The following is a 16,604-nucleotide window of genomic DNA, read 5'->3' on the forward strand; positions in this document are numbered from 1 at the left end:
CCCGAGTGCTGGGATTAAAGGCGTGCGCCACCACCGCTTTTTTAAAATAAATCTTCATTGATTTTTGTCATGTTTTTAGAGCTTGGGATCCAGCACATGCTTTTCTAAATGGGCGAAATCTGCCTGTCTGACTCTTCTACACACTCCCCTTAACTGGCCAGATCCAGCCTGAGGTCAACATCCAGTGCACTGGCTTTGTGAGGCCATTCCTACCTGCAAATTAACTTAACTTCAAAGATTCCACCAAGACCAACCCTAGCTACTACTTACCCACAGGGCCCTGCTACACTGCATCTAATCTCTCCACCCACCCAGATCTCCCACTTCCTTCTCCAGAGTCTAGTCTATTGAGTATGTCTGATCCTCCCACATCCTCCCTGACCAACCAGATTTAGTCTGAGACCCTTCCTACCCTCTCCCCCATATCCAATGCCTAGGACTAGTCTTTTCATTCCTGTATGTATAATAACCAATTTCTAGGCTTCCTCTGGGACCCACCCTGCCTACCTTCCAATCCATAGGCAACACCAACTCCACAACCTCCCATGCCACACCTAACCTCTTCACTCAGCTAGATCTATCCCTACACTCTAGTGTTGGACCACTGGTGTAGGAGGTCCTTATGTCTATGTGTTGCTTTTACTAATGAATAAAGAAACTGGCTCTGCTTGATAGGGCAGAGTAAAGCTAGGCAGAGAAAACTAAGCTGAATGCTGGGAGGAAGAAGGTGGAGTCAAGAGAGAAGCCATGTAGCCCTACTGGAGACAGACACCAGAACTTTACCCAGTAAGCTATAGACTCGTGGAAATACACAGATTAATGGAGATGGGTTAATTTAAGATATGAGTTAGCCAGAAATATGCTTAAGCTATTTGCCAAACAGCACTGCAAATAATATGGTTTTCTATGTGATTATTTGGGGGCTAAGCACCCAGGAACAAACAAACAGCCTCCTACAACAGACCACTTCAGTTTCTTTTGTCTGCCTTACTTCTTCATTCCACCCAAGTTATTTCCTACCTCTAGGTCCAGTCTGCCTGCTATCTTTTCTGCCCCAAACTGCCCTTAATATATCATATTTAGAACAAAGGAAGTCCACATACTCAGATGTCATTGCAAATATTGAAATAATATGAAAGATCAAACCAGTATCTTCTTTCCTACCAAAACCTACCATTCTATATAAATGTTTTCCAATACATTCTCAAATTTCTTCTATGAAGCCATTATCATGAATACCCAAACTAGGTAAGGACACAGCAACAACAAAAAAGAAAACTATAGGCCAGTATCCCTGATAAACTTGCTATAACTGCAAACAGAACACAGACATATAAAAAATATTATCCATCATGTCAAGTTGGTTTTATCCCTGAAATGCATGGATAGTTCACCATATGCAAGTCAATAAATATAATAAACCACATAAACAGATGTAGTGATATTTCACTTATATTTTAATAAAGCTTGCCTGAAGATCAGAGCTCTGGTCAGCCTTATAGATGAGGCAGTGGTAACACACACCTTTAATCCCAATAGCCACACTAGTTTGCCAAAGACACTGGGCAATAGTGGTGCATGCCTTTAACCCCAGTACTAGAGAAGAATGTAAGACAGGAGGAGACAACCCTTAGGTAGTCTCATTCTGAGGAATCCTGGAGGTAGGATCTCCATTTTGGATGTTTTGCTTTTCGGTACTTCAGGTTGAACCACAATATCTGTCTCTGGGTTATTAATTGTGCTACAACTGTACTTAAAGACAAAATCATATTATCATCTCAATGGAGGCAGAAAAGCCTTTGACAAAATCCAACACACCTTCATGACAAATATCCTAGAGAATATTGATGTAAAGGTAAAATAGTTCAACATAATAAATGCTATATACCTACAGTCAACTTCCTTCAGAAACAAACAAAAACTATCCCCAAACTATATGGAATCACAAAAGACTCCAGATAGCCAAAAATAATCCTATGGTTAAAGAAAATAAACAAAACAATGTTGGAAGTAACATTATTATTGAACTTAAAATACATTATAGAGCCAGAGTAATAAAAACCAAATAGCACTGAGCAGCATAAATAGTAAAAACCTAGAGATAGATATTGGTATTCAAGCTGAAGATCAGAAGAGCAAAGCAGCCAACCACTAGAGAGATCTTTTACCTCTACCAAATCTTCAGATTGAAAGGGTGAGATCCTGTCTCCATGAATCCTCAGACTCCACACTCTAGTAAGTTCCTGTCGCCTCCCCTTTATATTACTCTCTCTGCTCAGGCATATAGCTCCTGTCTCCACCTCCCTAATGCTGGGATTAAATGTGTGTGCCACCACTCCCTGGCCTGTATGGGTGACTAGTGTGGCTGCTTTGCCCTCTGATCTTCAGGCAAGCTTTACTTATTAAAATACAAATAAAATATCACTACAGTACAGGCACAAAAACAGACAAGTAAAGCAATGGAACAAAACTGAAGACCTTAACTAAACAAAAGTACATACAACTTCACCTGTTAAATGTTTAACAAAGATGCCCTCTACCCCCACCCAAAAAAGGTATCTTCAACAGATGATGCTGGGAAAATTGGATATTTATATGTAGAAGAATAAAATCAGGTCTGTACCTTGCATGAAAATTAACTCCAAGCCGGGCAGTGGTGGCGCACGCCTTTAATCCCAGCACTCTGGAGGCAGAGGCAGGTGGATCTCCGTGAGTTCGAGGCCAGCCTGGTCTACAAGAGTTAGTTCCAGGACAGGCTTCAAAGCTACAGAGAAACCCTGTCTCGAAAAACCAAAAAGAAAAAAGAAAATTAACTCCATATGAATCAAAGACCTAAATATGAAACCCCAAAACACTGAAATTCCTATAAGAAAACATAAGCAGTATCCTACATGATCTAAGTGTAGAAAAGAACTTTCTGAACATGACTCAGTTTAGCAGGTACCTTAATTCGGCTTTTGAAGAGTGGGTCTTAACTTTTCTTATACATTGGAATCATGTAAGATCTCCTGATTTAATTGTCCTGAGGAATATCAGAGTATTGAGAACTGAAATTAATGTGCAGAAAAGGATAAAAATAGTGGTATAAGCTATGCATGGCATAGCCTGTAATCCTAGCATTTGAAAGATAGAGGCAGGAAGATGGCTAGTTAGAAGCAAGTTTGAGCTATTGTCTTAGTTAGGGTTTCTACTGCTGTGAAGAAACACCATGACCACAGCAACTCTTATACAGGAAAACATTGAATTGGGGATGGCTTACAGTTTTAGAGGTTTGGTCCAGTATCATCATGGCAACAAACATGATACTGGAGGAGCCAAGAGTTCTATATCTTGATCTGTAGGTAGCAGGAAGTGAACTAACTGTGGCATATAAGGCATAGCTTGAGCATATAAGACCTCAAAGTTTGCCCCTACAGTGACATACTACCTCTAACAAGGTCACACCCACTCCAACAAGGCCATGCCTTCTGATAGAGCCACTTGCTATGGGCATTCAAACACACAAGTCTATGGGTCCATACCTTTTCAAACCCCCACAGGTATGTACTAAGAACATGTCTTAACAACAATAAAAGAGAAACAAAAACCAATTGTCCAAAACCTGTTCTTTTAAACCTGTCCTTTCCTTCTGCATTACCCTTGTATGTAACAGATTCCGAAGTCACCCCAACAGTCACTCTTGTTACTTCCCATACTTTTAATGGAATGTCTTTTCAATGTATATCTTTACAGCCATTTCTTATATTTTTGGTTATGAGCCTAGTCTTTAATGAGTCATCTCTTCTAGCCCTTTAAGAACATTTCTAATGCCTATCTTATAAGATATTAGTATGTCTTTGTCTTTTAAACATGCAGTCATATCATTTACTTAAGAAATACATACAAACCTAAGGATGTGAATGTTACTTTTCTTTATGGAATTACTGCGTATGATACATAGAAGTTTACTGGCACTCTAACACCATCCTGCCTACTGTGATATTCCTAGTAAATACCATAATCAGCTTACTGAATCTGCTGTATGTCTCTCCATCCTATTCCTTGAGGTGCTGAAGTATTTCTATTTTCTATTAAAAGACCTTGAAAGAAAAGGATACTTTTTATGTATTTAGGTAGAAAACTTAAATGCAGGAATTAAGGTATTTAGTGAAGTATTTTACAAGCTTGATGTATTTAAAGAATCATTATGAAACATAATTACTTTCCTAAGGGATTGGATCATTTTAGTAATAATGAACCAAATTGAAGGTTAAATAATTGAAAGAATATAATTTTAAGTGAATTTCTATTCCAAGGGAAAGCTATCTAGAACACTATCAAAAAGTAGCAGCCAGCCACAGTTGCAGATGCCATTAAAATATTAAAATATTTATTTAGAAATGTTTATTCTTTTTCAAACTAAAATTTGACATATAAAATTATGACTTTAAAAACTCAAATATATAAATTGTATTTAAAATGATATTTCCCTTTTCCCCTCGCACCTTTTTGCTTTGGGTAACAAACAATAATTGTGAGCTTCTGGTTCCTGTTTATCACTGAAGACATAGCTAGCCTCAAAGCTTCCTATGATTTGTGCTATCTCCATTATTTTTTTAATCTTTCAAGCATTTATTAAGATCTGAATTAAAATTTAAAACTCATTGTCACAGCATGAATAGGATGGTACTGATTTAATGTTATTCTTGTCCTTATTGCATTAAAAATGAAATTGATTTATTATAATATCCATGTTTTAGGTAAAATAATGGAGATATTATGAGTTAATATCTCATTTATGTTACCTATTTTGCCGTTACCTTCACACCTGTTATCACTTGTTCTATGGCAGTAGGCTTGTGATGCTCTGTCCTGACATTCTCATCAGTTCCTAAATCTTGGGGGTATGGGAGGGGTCATGTGCTCCACTGCTGAGCTATATGCTACCCTCTCAGTTTGCTTTCAACCATTGTTCAGTACATTCTTCAAAGTGAGTCTTAACGCACTGATTGATCAAAGAGAACTGGGTTCCTAGAGTGCTTCCCTTTCTTTGTGAGGATTCAAACTCTTGCTCTATTTTGAGGTTACTTACTTGCTCATGCTCTCTCCCTCCCTTTCTCCCTCCTGTCGATAGTCTCGTTGTGTCACCGAGGCTTGCCTCAAAGCTACGTTTCTCTTGCCTCTGGTAGTTTTTTTGTTTGTTTAGTTTTTGTTTTTTTTTTTTCAAGACAGGATCTTACTATGTAGCCCTGGCTATCCTGGAACTCACTATGTAGACCCCAAACTCACACAGATCTGCTTACCTATGCCTCCCAAGTGCTGGGATTACAGGCATGTTCCAACAACACCCAGCTAACATGGTTTAATAATTGCAGATCTAAGGCCTGATTTTTTTTTACATTGTTTTAGGAAAAAAAAGAAATGCATGCTCTAGTTGGTTGAAAAAAAAAAAATTCTTTGCTTTCACAGAACCATCTCCAGCTGCAAGAATGGGTGTCTCCCGGAACCTAACTGCAGATACCTTCAGGCATTGAAATTCCAAAGACAACAGACACAGTCTTTAAACTTGTTTCTCTGAATATCAGATATCAGATAAACACAAATTACTTTAAATATCTCCATTTTTTTTTTTAGATACAGTTTCTCTGTATAGGCTTGGCTGTTCTGGAACTCAGTCTGTAGTTCAGGCTGGCCTTAAACTCACAGAGATCCACTTGCCTCTGCTTCCTGAGTATTAGGATTAAAGGCGTGCACTATCATCGCCAGGTGAACATAAAACTTTTTAAAGTATCTGAGTTTAAACTGTTTCTGTCCCTATCTATAGAATGACACCTTGACTGCCTTTTACACTGACAGTCACTGTCTGTCCCACTTGGGCAGTGGACTCAGAACATAGATAACAAACATAGGATAGTAACATCTGCTCTTATTCATGAATGAAAAAAGAAAATGTTTAACCACAGGCCAAGTAACATGTCTGAAGTCAAAGTTTCATCCTGCTTTTGGCTTTCTCAGATGACCTTGACTTGAATGTTTCTAATTAAGATTTATATACTGAACATATAAGAAGCATGTCTAGATAGCCTGTCAATTGGTAGGAAATATATTGAGCTCTTAAAGCCAATTTACATTCATTTGTCCTAACTTATTGGAATTATATGAGAAATATAATAATGAAAGTATAAAGATAATAGGATTATACACAATTTCTTTTAATACATAAGCTTCAGTAATTTCTTGAATACACTAGCTTATGTGAGAAAGGGGAGTGAAGAAAAAAAAAGGGTGATCCTCACAGATATGAGAGGCAGGATAGTTCTGTCTTATTTCTGCTGGGACTCATAGGACGTCTTCCTGGGATGTTGAGCAACGAGCTAGCTAGATGGAGTCTTTGTCTCAGAACAGTTAAGATAGCTGGAGTGTAACATGACTTAGCTGGTGGTCTATAATTATCTGCCTGAACTCCTGCAGATAAGCTCTAGTTGCATTATAAGACATTGCGTATTTTGCAGAGGGAAACTAAACTGTTAACTTTAATAAACAGAGTGCTCACCTATAAAGTTAAATGAAAATTTCTCTTCAGAGGCTCTTTGGGATCTCAGATCCAAATTATCTTATTTAAGTAGAATGCTTAATACTCAGGAAGAGTCCTCTACTTCAATTACAGAAACAGCTCATTTCTTAAAAAAAAAAAAAAAAAAAAAAAAAGAGTACTCTGGGGGCTGGGGAGATAGCTCAGTGGTTAAGAGCATTGCCTGCTCTTCCAAAGGTCCTGAGTTCAATTCCCGGCAACCACATGGTGGCTCACAACCATCTGTAATGAGGTCTGGTGCCCTCTTCTGGCCTGCAGACATACACACAGACAGAATATTGTATATTAATAAATAAATAAATAATTTTTTTTAAAAAAGGAGTATTCTGTGCAAGGGTATTTTGAATGCTAAGTAAATGCCAGAAGAATAAGAGGATGTTGTAGCTTGCTTTACACAGCATCCATATAAAGATGGCTGGCCTAAGGGTTTATATGTGATAATCAAAACAGATAAGTTTTTGAGAACAAGGACATACTCTTAAGACCCAACTAAATAGAAGAGCTTATCTATATAGGAAATTTCAGGTGAGTGATGGAATCAAACTCTGGGATTTCTGTAGACTGCTAAATTTGAAGTGATCCAGTAAAAATGCCTGGGTATTATAACACCACACACACACAAACACATGCACGCATGCACACACACACGCCCCTATTGGTGCAGAGAAAATACACCAAACAATGATACTCTTTTGTTGTTGCAACGAACCACTTGTTCATCCTGGCTGCCCAGAACCCAAATAATCACACAAAAACTATATCAATTAAATCACTGCTTGGCCCATTAGTTCTAGTTTCTGATTGGCTATCTCTTACATCTTAATTTAACCCATTTCTATCAATCTGTATATCATCACAAGGTCGTGGCTTACCAGCAAAGTTCTGGCTGTCTGACTCTAACAGCAGCTCCATAGCATTTCCTCACTCCGCCCTTCTTTCTCCCAGCATTCAAACGAAGTTTCCCTGGCTACCTAAGTTCTGCCCTATCAACAAGCCAAGGCAATTTCTTTATTCATTAATGTTAATTGCAGCACACAGAGGGAAATCCCACATCATTTTGTGAATAAGGAAATTCACATACAAGGCAGGTGCTTGTTTAACAAGCTGTACGGGGAGTGATGGTAAGCAGAAAGCAGAGTGTGGAAGTAAGAATTATGTGTAACCTTTAAGATTTCATGAAGTTTGTATTTGTGGTGCTTTTGTGGGTTCTGTCACACATCCTTCACTGTTTTTCTCTTTTGGAATGGGAATGTCTATCACACCATTGTACTTGAAAGTTGTACACAACTTTTTCTTAAGTTCATGGCTGGAGAGACATTTTGTCACAGGATGAATTCTTTTTCAAGTACCACCATATTCTGGTTTACATATTTATATTTTGAATTTAAGAATTGATGCTAGAACAAAGTAAGATTCTAATGGGACAAAGTAGCTGTATTGTATATGTCAGAAAGACACTCATTTGGGGTGACAGGACAGAAGATTATGAACCATATGCTTGTGTCACTCTCAAACTGCTATTGAAATTCTAAACCCTAATATATTGGGAGTTCAGAGGTAGTTATTTCATGAGGATAGAACCCTTAAGAGTGAGGGCTGGAGAGACAGAGGAGTGGTTAAGAACAAAGAGGACCTGAGTTCACTAGGCAGCACCCATATAGGGTATCTCACAACTGCCCATGCCCACAATCATACATATATACATAACTAAAATAAATATTTTAAAATGAAATGAGAGTAGTGAGAGGAGAAAGAGGGTAGGTTTCTCTTCCAGTCATATCAAAATATAGAAAGAAGACAGCTAAATATAAACTTGAAAGAATGCTATCACTAAGCACTGGGTCAGCTACCACCTTTACTTGAAATTTCTAACTTTTAGAATTGTGAGAAATATAAGCATTTCAGTCTATGACTTTATGTCCGAATTAAGACATAACACTCATCCAATTACTAATAAATAAAGTGCCCATCTTAGAGGTGTGGGAGGTCTTTCTGTCTATGTGTTGCTTTTATTGGTTAATGAATAAAAAACTGTTTTGGGCCTGCACAGGGAATATAGGTAGGCAGGGAAAGCTAGATTGAATTCTGGGAGAAAAGGGCGGAGTAGAGCGCCGCGATGTAGCCCAGCCAAAGACCAGATGCTGGAACTTTAGCCAGTATGCCACAACCACTTGGTGTTACACAGATTAATAGAAATAGGTTAAATTATAAGTAAGAGTTAGCCAATAAAAAGCTAGAGCTAATTGGCCAAGCAGTGATTTGATTAATACAGTTTCCATGTAATTATTTTTTTTGATTTTTAAATTATTTTTAATATTTATTGAGCTTTACATTTTCTCTGTTCCCCTCTCTGTCTCTCCCATCTCCCTTTTAACCCTACCCCTATGTCCCCATGCTCCCAATTTACTCAGAAGATCTTGTCTTTTTTCTACTTTCTACTTCCCATGGAGATTAAATCTATGCAAGTCTCTCTTAGTGTCCTCATTGTTGTCTAAATTCTCTGGGATTGTGGTTTGTAGGCTGGTTTTCTTTGCTTTATGTTTAAAAACCACATAGGAGTGAGTACATATGATAATTGTCTTTCTGTGTCTGGCTTACCTCACTCAAAATAAAGTTTTCTAGCTCCATCCATTTTCCTGCAAAATTAAAGATGTCACTATTTTTTTCTGCTGTGTAGTACTCCATTGTATAAATGTACCACATTTTCCTTACCCATTCTTCTGTTGAGGGGCATTTAGGTTGTTTCCAGGTTCTGGCTATGCCAAAAAAAATAATGCTGCTATGAACATAGTTGAGCACATGTCCTTGTGGCACGATTGAGCATCCTTTGGATATATGCCCAAAAGTGGTATTACTGAGTCTTGAGGAAGGTTGTTTCCTAATTTTCTGAGAAATCGCCACACTGACATCAAAGGGCTTGTACCAGCTTGCATTCCCACCAGCAATGCAGAAGTGTTCCCTTTTTCCACACAACCCCTCCAGCATAAGTTGTCATCTGTGTTTTTGATCTTGGCCATTCTTACAGGTGTAAGATAGAATCTCAGAGTTGTATTGATTTGTATTTCTCTGATGATTAAGGATGTTGAACATTTCCTTAAATTTCTTTCAGCCATTTTAAATTCCTCTCTTAACAGTTCTCTGTTTAGGTCTGTCCTCAATTTTTTTTATTAGATTATGTGTTCTTTTGGTGCCAAATTTCTTGAGTTGTTTTGTATATTTTGGAGATCAGACCTCAGTCTGATGTGGAGTTAATGAAGATCTTTTCCCATTCTGTAGGCTGTTGTTTTGTCTTATTGATCGTGTTCTTTGCTTTACAGAAGCTTTTCAGTTTCAGGAGGTCCCATTTATTAATTGTTTCTCTCAGTGTCTGCGATGCTGGGGTTATATTTAGGAAGTGGTTCCCTGTGCCAATGCGTTCAAGTGTATTTCCCACTTTCTCGTCTGTAAGGTTTAGTGTGGCTGGCTTTATGTTTAGGACTTTGATCCATTTGGACTTGAGTTTTGTGCATAGTGATAGATATGGGTCTATTTTCATTCTTCTACATGTTGATATCCAGTTATGCCAGCACCACTTATGCTTCCTTTTTTCCATTTGATGTTTTTTGCTTCCTTGTCAAAGATCAGGTGTTCAGCCGGGCGGTGGTGGCGCACGCCTTTAATCCCAGCACTCGGGAGGCAGAGGCAGGCGGATCTCTGTGAGTTCGAGACCAGCCTGGTCTACAGCGCTAGTTCCAGGACAGGCTCCAAAGCCGCAGAGAAACCCTGTCTCGAAAAAAATAAAATAAAATAAACAAAGATCAGGTGTTCAAAGATGTGTGGATTGATATCTGGGTCTTCTATTCAGATCCATTGGTCCTCCTGTCTGTTCTTATGCCAATACCAGGCTGTTTTCAATACTGTAGCTCTGTAGTAGAGTTTGATGTCAGGGATTGTGATGCCTCTACAAGTTCTTTTATTGTACAGGATTGTTTTGCCTATCCTGGGATTTTTGCTTTTCCATATGAAGTTGAGTACCATTCTTTCAAGGTCTTTGAAGAATTCTGCTGGGATTTTGTTGGTCATTGTATTGAATCTGTAGATTGCCTTTGGTAAGACTGCCATTTTAACTATGTTAATTTTGCCTACCCAGGAGCATGGGAGAGCTTTCTACTTTCTGGTGTCTTCTTCAATTTCTTTCTTCAAAGATTTAAAGTTCTTGTCATACAAGTCTTCCACTTGTTTGGTTAGAGTTACTCCAAGATATTTTAAACTATTTGTGGTTATTGTGAAGGGTGTTGATTCTCTGATTTCTTACCCAGCCCTTTTATCATCTATGTACAGGAGGGCTATTGATTTTTTTGAATTAATCTTGTATCCTGCTACATTGCTGAAAGTGTTTATGAGTTGTAGAAGTTCCTTGGTAGAATTTTTGGGATCACTTATGCAAACTATCATATCACCAAACAGTGAGAGTTTGACTTCTTTTCTAATTTATATCCTTTTGATCTCCTTTTGGTGTCTTATTGTTCTAGCTATCACCTCAAGAACTATATTTAAATAGATATGGAGAGAGTAGACAACCTTGTCTTGTTCCTGATTTCAGTGGAATCGCTGGACGTTTCTCTCCAGTTAGTTTGACCTTGGCTGTTGGCTTGCTGTATATTGCCTTTATTATGTTTAGGTATGTTCATTGTATCCCTGCTCTCTCCAAGACCTTTATCATGAATTTGTATTTTGTCAAAAGCTTTTTTGACATCTAATGAGATGATCATATGATTTTTATTTTTCAGCTTGTTTATATGGTGAATTACGTTGACAGAGTGTCATATGCTGAACCATCCCTTCATTTGTGGGATGAAGCCGACTTGATCATGTTGGATGATGGTTCTGATGTGTTCTTGGATTTGATTTGCCAGTATTTTATTTAGTATTTTTGCATCAATGTTCATGAGTGAGACTGGTCTGTTATTCTCTTTCTTAGTAATGTCTTTCTGTGGTTTGGGTATCAGGGTAATTGTAGCCTCATAAAGAGTTTGGCAATGTTCCTTCTGTTTCTATTGTGTGGGATAATTTGAGGAGGATTGATATTAGTTCTTCTTTGAAAGTCTTGTAGAATTCTGAGCTGAAACCATCTGATCCTGGGCTTTTTTTGGTGGGGAGACTTTTGATGACTGTTTCTATTTCTTCAGCAGTTATAGGTCTGTTTGATTTGTTTGTCTGGTCTTGATTTAATTTTGTTAAGTGATATTTATCCAGAAAGTTTCCATTTCCTTTAAGCTTTCCAATTTTGTGGAGTACAGGTTTTCGAAATATGACCTGATAATTCTCTGTATTTCCTCTGTGTCTGTTGTTATGTCCCCCTTTTCATTTCTGATTTTGTTAATTTGTATATTTTCTCTCTGCCTTTTGGTTAGTTTGGATAAAAGTTTGTCTATTTTGTTGATTTTCTCAAAGAACCAGCTCTTTGTCTCATTTATTCTTTGTATTGTTTTCTTTGTTTCTATTTTGTTGATTTCAGCTCTCACTTTGATTATTTCCTGCCATCCAGTTATCTTAGGTGAGTTTGCTTCTTTTGTTTGTAACGTTTTCAAATGTTCTGTTAATTCACTAGTGTGGGATTTTTCAAGCTTCTTTATGTAGGCGTTAGTTAAGTTTCCTCTTAACACTGCTTTCATTGTGTCCCATAAATTTGGGTATGCTGTGTGGTTATTTTCATTGAATTTTAGGAAGTCTTTAATTTCTTTATTTCTTCCTTGACCCATTGATGATTCAGGTGAGCACTGTTTAATTTCCATGTGTTTGTGGGTTTTCTGGAATTAGTATTGCTGTTGACTTCTAGTTTTATACCATGGTTATCTGATAGGGTACACTGGGTTATTCCAATTTTTTATATTTGTTGAGGTTTGTTTTGTTACCGAGTATGTGATCAACTTTTGAGAAGTTTCCATGAGGTGCCGAGAAGAAGGTATATTCTTTTCTGTTTGGATGGAATATTCTATAGATGTCTGTTAAGTCCATTTGAGTCATAACATTTGTTAGTTCTCATCTCTGTTCATTTTTTGTCTGATTGACCTGCCCAGTGGTGAGAGGGGAGTGTTGAAGTCTCCAACTATTAGTGTGTGGGGTTTAATGTATGATTTAAGCTTTAGAAGTGCTTCTTTCACATATGAAGGTGCCCTTGTATTTGGGGCATAGATGTTCAGTATTGAAATTTTCTCTTGATGGATTTTTCCTGTGACTAATATGAAATGACCTTCTTTGTCTCTTTTGACTGATTTTAGCTTGAAGTCTATTTTGTTGAATATTAGGATAGCTACACCCACTTGTTTCTTGGATCCATTTGATTGGTATATTTTTTCCCAACCATTTACTCTGAGACAATGTCTGTCTTTGAGGTTGAGATGTGTTTATTGCATGCAGAAGAAGGATGGATTCTGGTTTTGTATCCAATCTGTTAGCCTATGCTTTTTTATAGGTGGGTTGAGTCCCTTTACATTAAGGGATATTAATGGCCAGTGACTGCTATCTCTGTTAACTTAGTTTTCATTGTTGGTGATGCTAATTTGTGTATTTTTTTTTTCTTCTTTGGGATTCTGTGTGATTATTTCGGGTCTAAGCTGGTCGGGTGGCTGGGAACCAACAAGTGCCCTCCCTCCTTTATCTTAGTAACCATAGATACTATCACTACTCACATGCCTTGATCAGTAGTGTATCAATTTATTTATAGCTAAATGCAAGCAGTGCTTTCATCTATTTTTTGTCAAAATCAGAGCACTGTGGAGCATACAAACTAACTTCTTACTTCTTTTTATTTTATTTTGTTTCTGTTTCAAGACAAGGTGTCTCTGTATAACAGTTTTGGTTTTGTAGATCAGGCTGGCGTCAAACTCACAGAGATCCACTTGCCTTTGCCTCCTGAGTACTGAGATTAAAGGCGTGCATCAAGACAGCCTGCCAAATTAACTTTTTCTTTCATATGGTTTTAACTTTTATGAAAAAAATTTTATGTGTAACATATACTTCTAAAAGTAAATTAAAATAAAAAGACAAAAAAAGTTCATTAAAGCACTTCAAAGAAAATTCTCTATTTCCATCCATTGCCAGATGAAGGTTCTAAGGTGATATGCAAGATATTCATCAGTATGGCTATAGGATAGGGTCATTTCAGGTTCCCTATCCCCAGCTACCCAAGGAACTAACTGGGGACATCGCCCAGGGCACCTGGGAGCCACTCTAGGTTTGAGACTCTTGCCAACCCTAAGGTGGCTCCCTTAACTAAGATATGTGCTTCCCTGCTCCCCTATCCAACCCTCCTATATCCCAATCGTCCCGTTTCCCCACGTTCCCCCATCCTCCCCTTTTCACTTTTCTCTCCCCCTCTCCCCTTACCCTTATCCAGCCCCACCCCCAAGATCCCAGTTTTTTGCCCGGCATTCTTGTCTACTTCCCATAGCCAGGAGGATAACAATATGTTTCTCTTTGGGTTCATAGAGACCCACACTGGAGCACCAGACTGAGCTCCCAAGGTCCCAATGAAGAGCAGAAGGAGGGAGAATATGAGCAAGGAAGTCAGACCACGAGGGGTGCACCCACCCACTGAGGCAATGGGGCTGATCTATTGGGAGCTCACCAAGGCCAGCTGGACTGTGACTGAAAAAGCATGGGATAAAACCGGACTCTCTGAAAAAGGCGGACAATGAGGGCTGATGAGAAGCCAAGGACAATGGCACGGGGTTTTGATCCTACTTCATGTTCTGGCTTTGTGGGAGCCTAGCCAGTTTGTATGTTCACCTTCCTAGACCTGGATGGAGGGGGGAGGACCTTGGACTTTCCACAGGGCAGGGAATTGGACTCCCCACAGGGCAGGGAACCCTGACTGCTCTTCAGACTCGAGAGGGAGGGGGAGAGGGGTGGGAGGAGGGGGAGGGAAATGGGAAGCTGGGAGGAGGCAGAATTTTTTTTTCTTTTCAATAAAAAAAGAAAAAGAAGAAAATTCTCAAGTAATATAAAATATCCCAAGATTTTTTTCTCTTGGCTTCATTTAGTAAATGACCACAGAGAAATGTCTGAATTCTCTAAAATAAATCTTGGCTACAAATGTCACCACATACTATCAGATCTTTGTGCCTGCTAGGTCAATCAAAGTAAGCCTAGGGCCTCCTTAATTTTTCCCTACCCATGAAGTGAGAAAGCAGTACCATAGTTATTTAGGCCAAAACAGTCTACTATGTTTCAATTCATTGTGTTGCCCTTTTTCCAAACCAAAGCAAAAGCCAATGAAAATGTTAGCCTTCCTTTCTGCTCAGAAGATGCACTCCTTCTTACAGGGCTACTATAGCACTGTGGACTGAAGCTGCCCTCAGATAAAACACTCATAGACTTTTTCTCTATACGCTCTCTCACACAAAACCAAAGCAAGCCAAGACCAAGTGACTTCTGTCCTCTGGGGCTGGGCATCTTTGTTACATTCTCTTTGCCCATATGTTTCTCCTCTGTCTTTTCTCTAGCATTAAACACAACGTATTTTTCTGAGGTAGTGATAGCCAAAACTTACTCTGAGCTTCCAATATGGAATTAGATATAGAAGAAATAAAAGCTATTTATAGTTAGTTCTTTTCTGGAATATCCTTCCAAGGATCTCTGTTTAAAGCTTTATGCTCACCTGGTGATATTACTGGGATGTGATAGGAAACTATAGGAGGTCAGACTTAGCTGGAGGAAGTAAGTGAATGAACCATGCCACTTCAGAGCATACTGAGACTCCAGCTCTTTCTCTGTTTCTTTCTGCTTCCTATTGCCATGTAGTGAGCAGTTTTACTTCATCCTGTGTCCCCACTGTGGTCTTCTACCTTACAATAAGCCTAAAAGCAATGAAGACAGCCACCCATGGACTGAAACCATTGAGTCAGTGACTAAAATAAATCTTTCTTCCTTGTAACTTGCCCACCTTAGATATGTTGTCAGAGTGATGGAAAGTTAACACAACATGGGGTGATTTGGATGACTTAAAGTGCTACTGGAACTGGAGCCAAAGTCCAAGCTAATAAGACAAAGCTAGTTTATCTTGTTTAATCACCTTGATACATTTACTCTGAAGGCCAGAGTTGCCTTCAGAGTAAATATAAATATACACCTCACAAGAACCTCCTAGGACTCTTACCTTATCTGTTTGCCTTCTCTCATGTCATAGAGAGAAAAGAAGACATCAGTATCTTCCCCAATGGTATTATAGGTGAAACTCTTCAGGCTGAAGAAGAAATGATGTGGTACTGGCATCCGACAGCTTTCCCCATGGCGTGGGCGCATTGTATCTACCTATTGAGGAAAGTAAAATGTTGTGATTTATATTTTAATTACTCATTATATTTATTATTAAGGAACAAAAAATTACTAAGTTTCATTATACTGACAAATGGGATTATTAAATAGGTAAGACTGAATGTTTTCTCTAGCAATATGGACTATTATAGCAGACTTGTACTGTTAGGTGGTAATAGTAACAATTCCAGATATCATTTTTATCTTTTCCCAAATGAATTCTTTTTAGTTCCTCAGTCTACTTTCTTTTCTTTTTTTTTTTTTTTGATGTAAAAGCAAGAGCATTTAATTCTGTCGCCACAGGGTCTTTCAGCATTCAAGAAGCCAAAAGACCCTGAATGATTGTCACAAGCTACTTTTAAAGTAAAAAGCCATAGAAACAAGGGGGGGGGAACTCGGGGGTTGTTCTTCAACTGTTAGGATTGGCTTATTCAAAGGGCTATTAACAATATCTTGGAGTAACTCAGTCTACTTTCTTTTAACTGTTCTTATATAAATTTGCACAGAAGAATGGAGATCAGTCAAAGGTCTTGGACGCCAAAGCCCTTTAGAATGAAAGTGTAACACAATCGAGGTTTTAAGGAGTAAATATGAGCTGAATATGATAATATACATGCTATGAAAATGTCTTAAAGCCGGGCGGTGGTGGCGCACACCTTTAATCCCAGCACTCGGGAGGCAGAGGCAGGCGGATCTCTGTGAGTTCGAGACCAGCCTGGTCTAGAAGAGCTAGTTC

General features: G+C 38.4%; 1 protein-coding gene across 7 annotated transcripts in view; it reads right to left on the reverse strand.

Moving 5' to 3' along the window:
- The window catches only part of Dock3 (dedicator of cytokinesis 3), a 405,059-nt gene that overhangs the window by 165,187 nt on the left and 223,268 nt on the right, over positions 1 to 16,604 (reverse strand). For all 7 annotated transcript variants that reach the window (XM_026779352.1, XM_026779351.1, XM_013346561.2 and 4 more), the window contains exon 9: positions 15,711 to 15,865. In XM_026779352.1, coding sequence (XP_026635153.1) covers positions 15,711 to 15,865 — 155 coding nt within the window. The remainder of the gene's footprint in view (positions 1 to 15,710; positions 15,866 to 16,604) is intronic.

This window comes from Microtus ochrogaster, chromosome 5 (assembly GCF_000317375.1).
Source record: "Microtus ochrogaster isolate Prairie Vole_2 chromosome 5, MicOch1.0, whole genome shotgun sequence".
NCBI classification, from domain to species: domain Eukaryota; kingdom Metazoa; phylum Chordata; class Mammalia; order Rodentia; family Cricetidae; genus Microtus; species Microtus ochrogaster.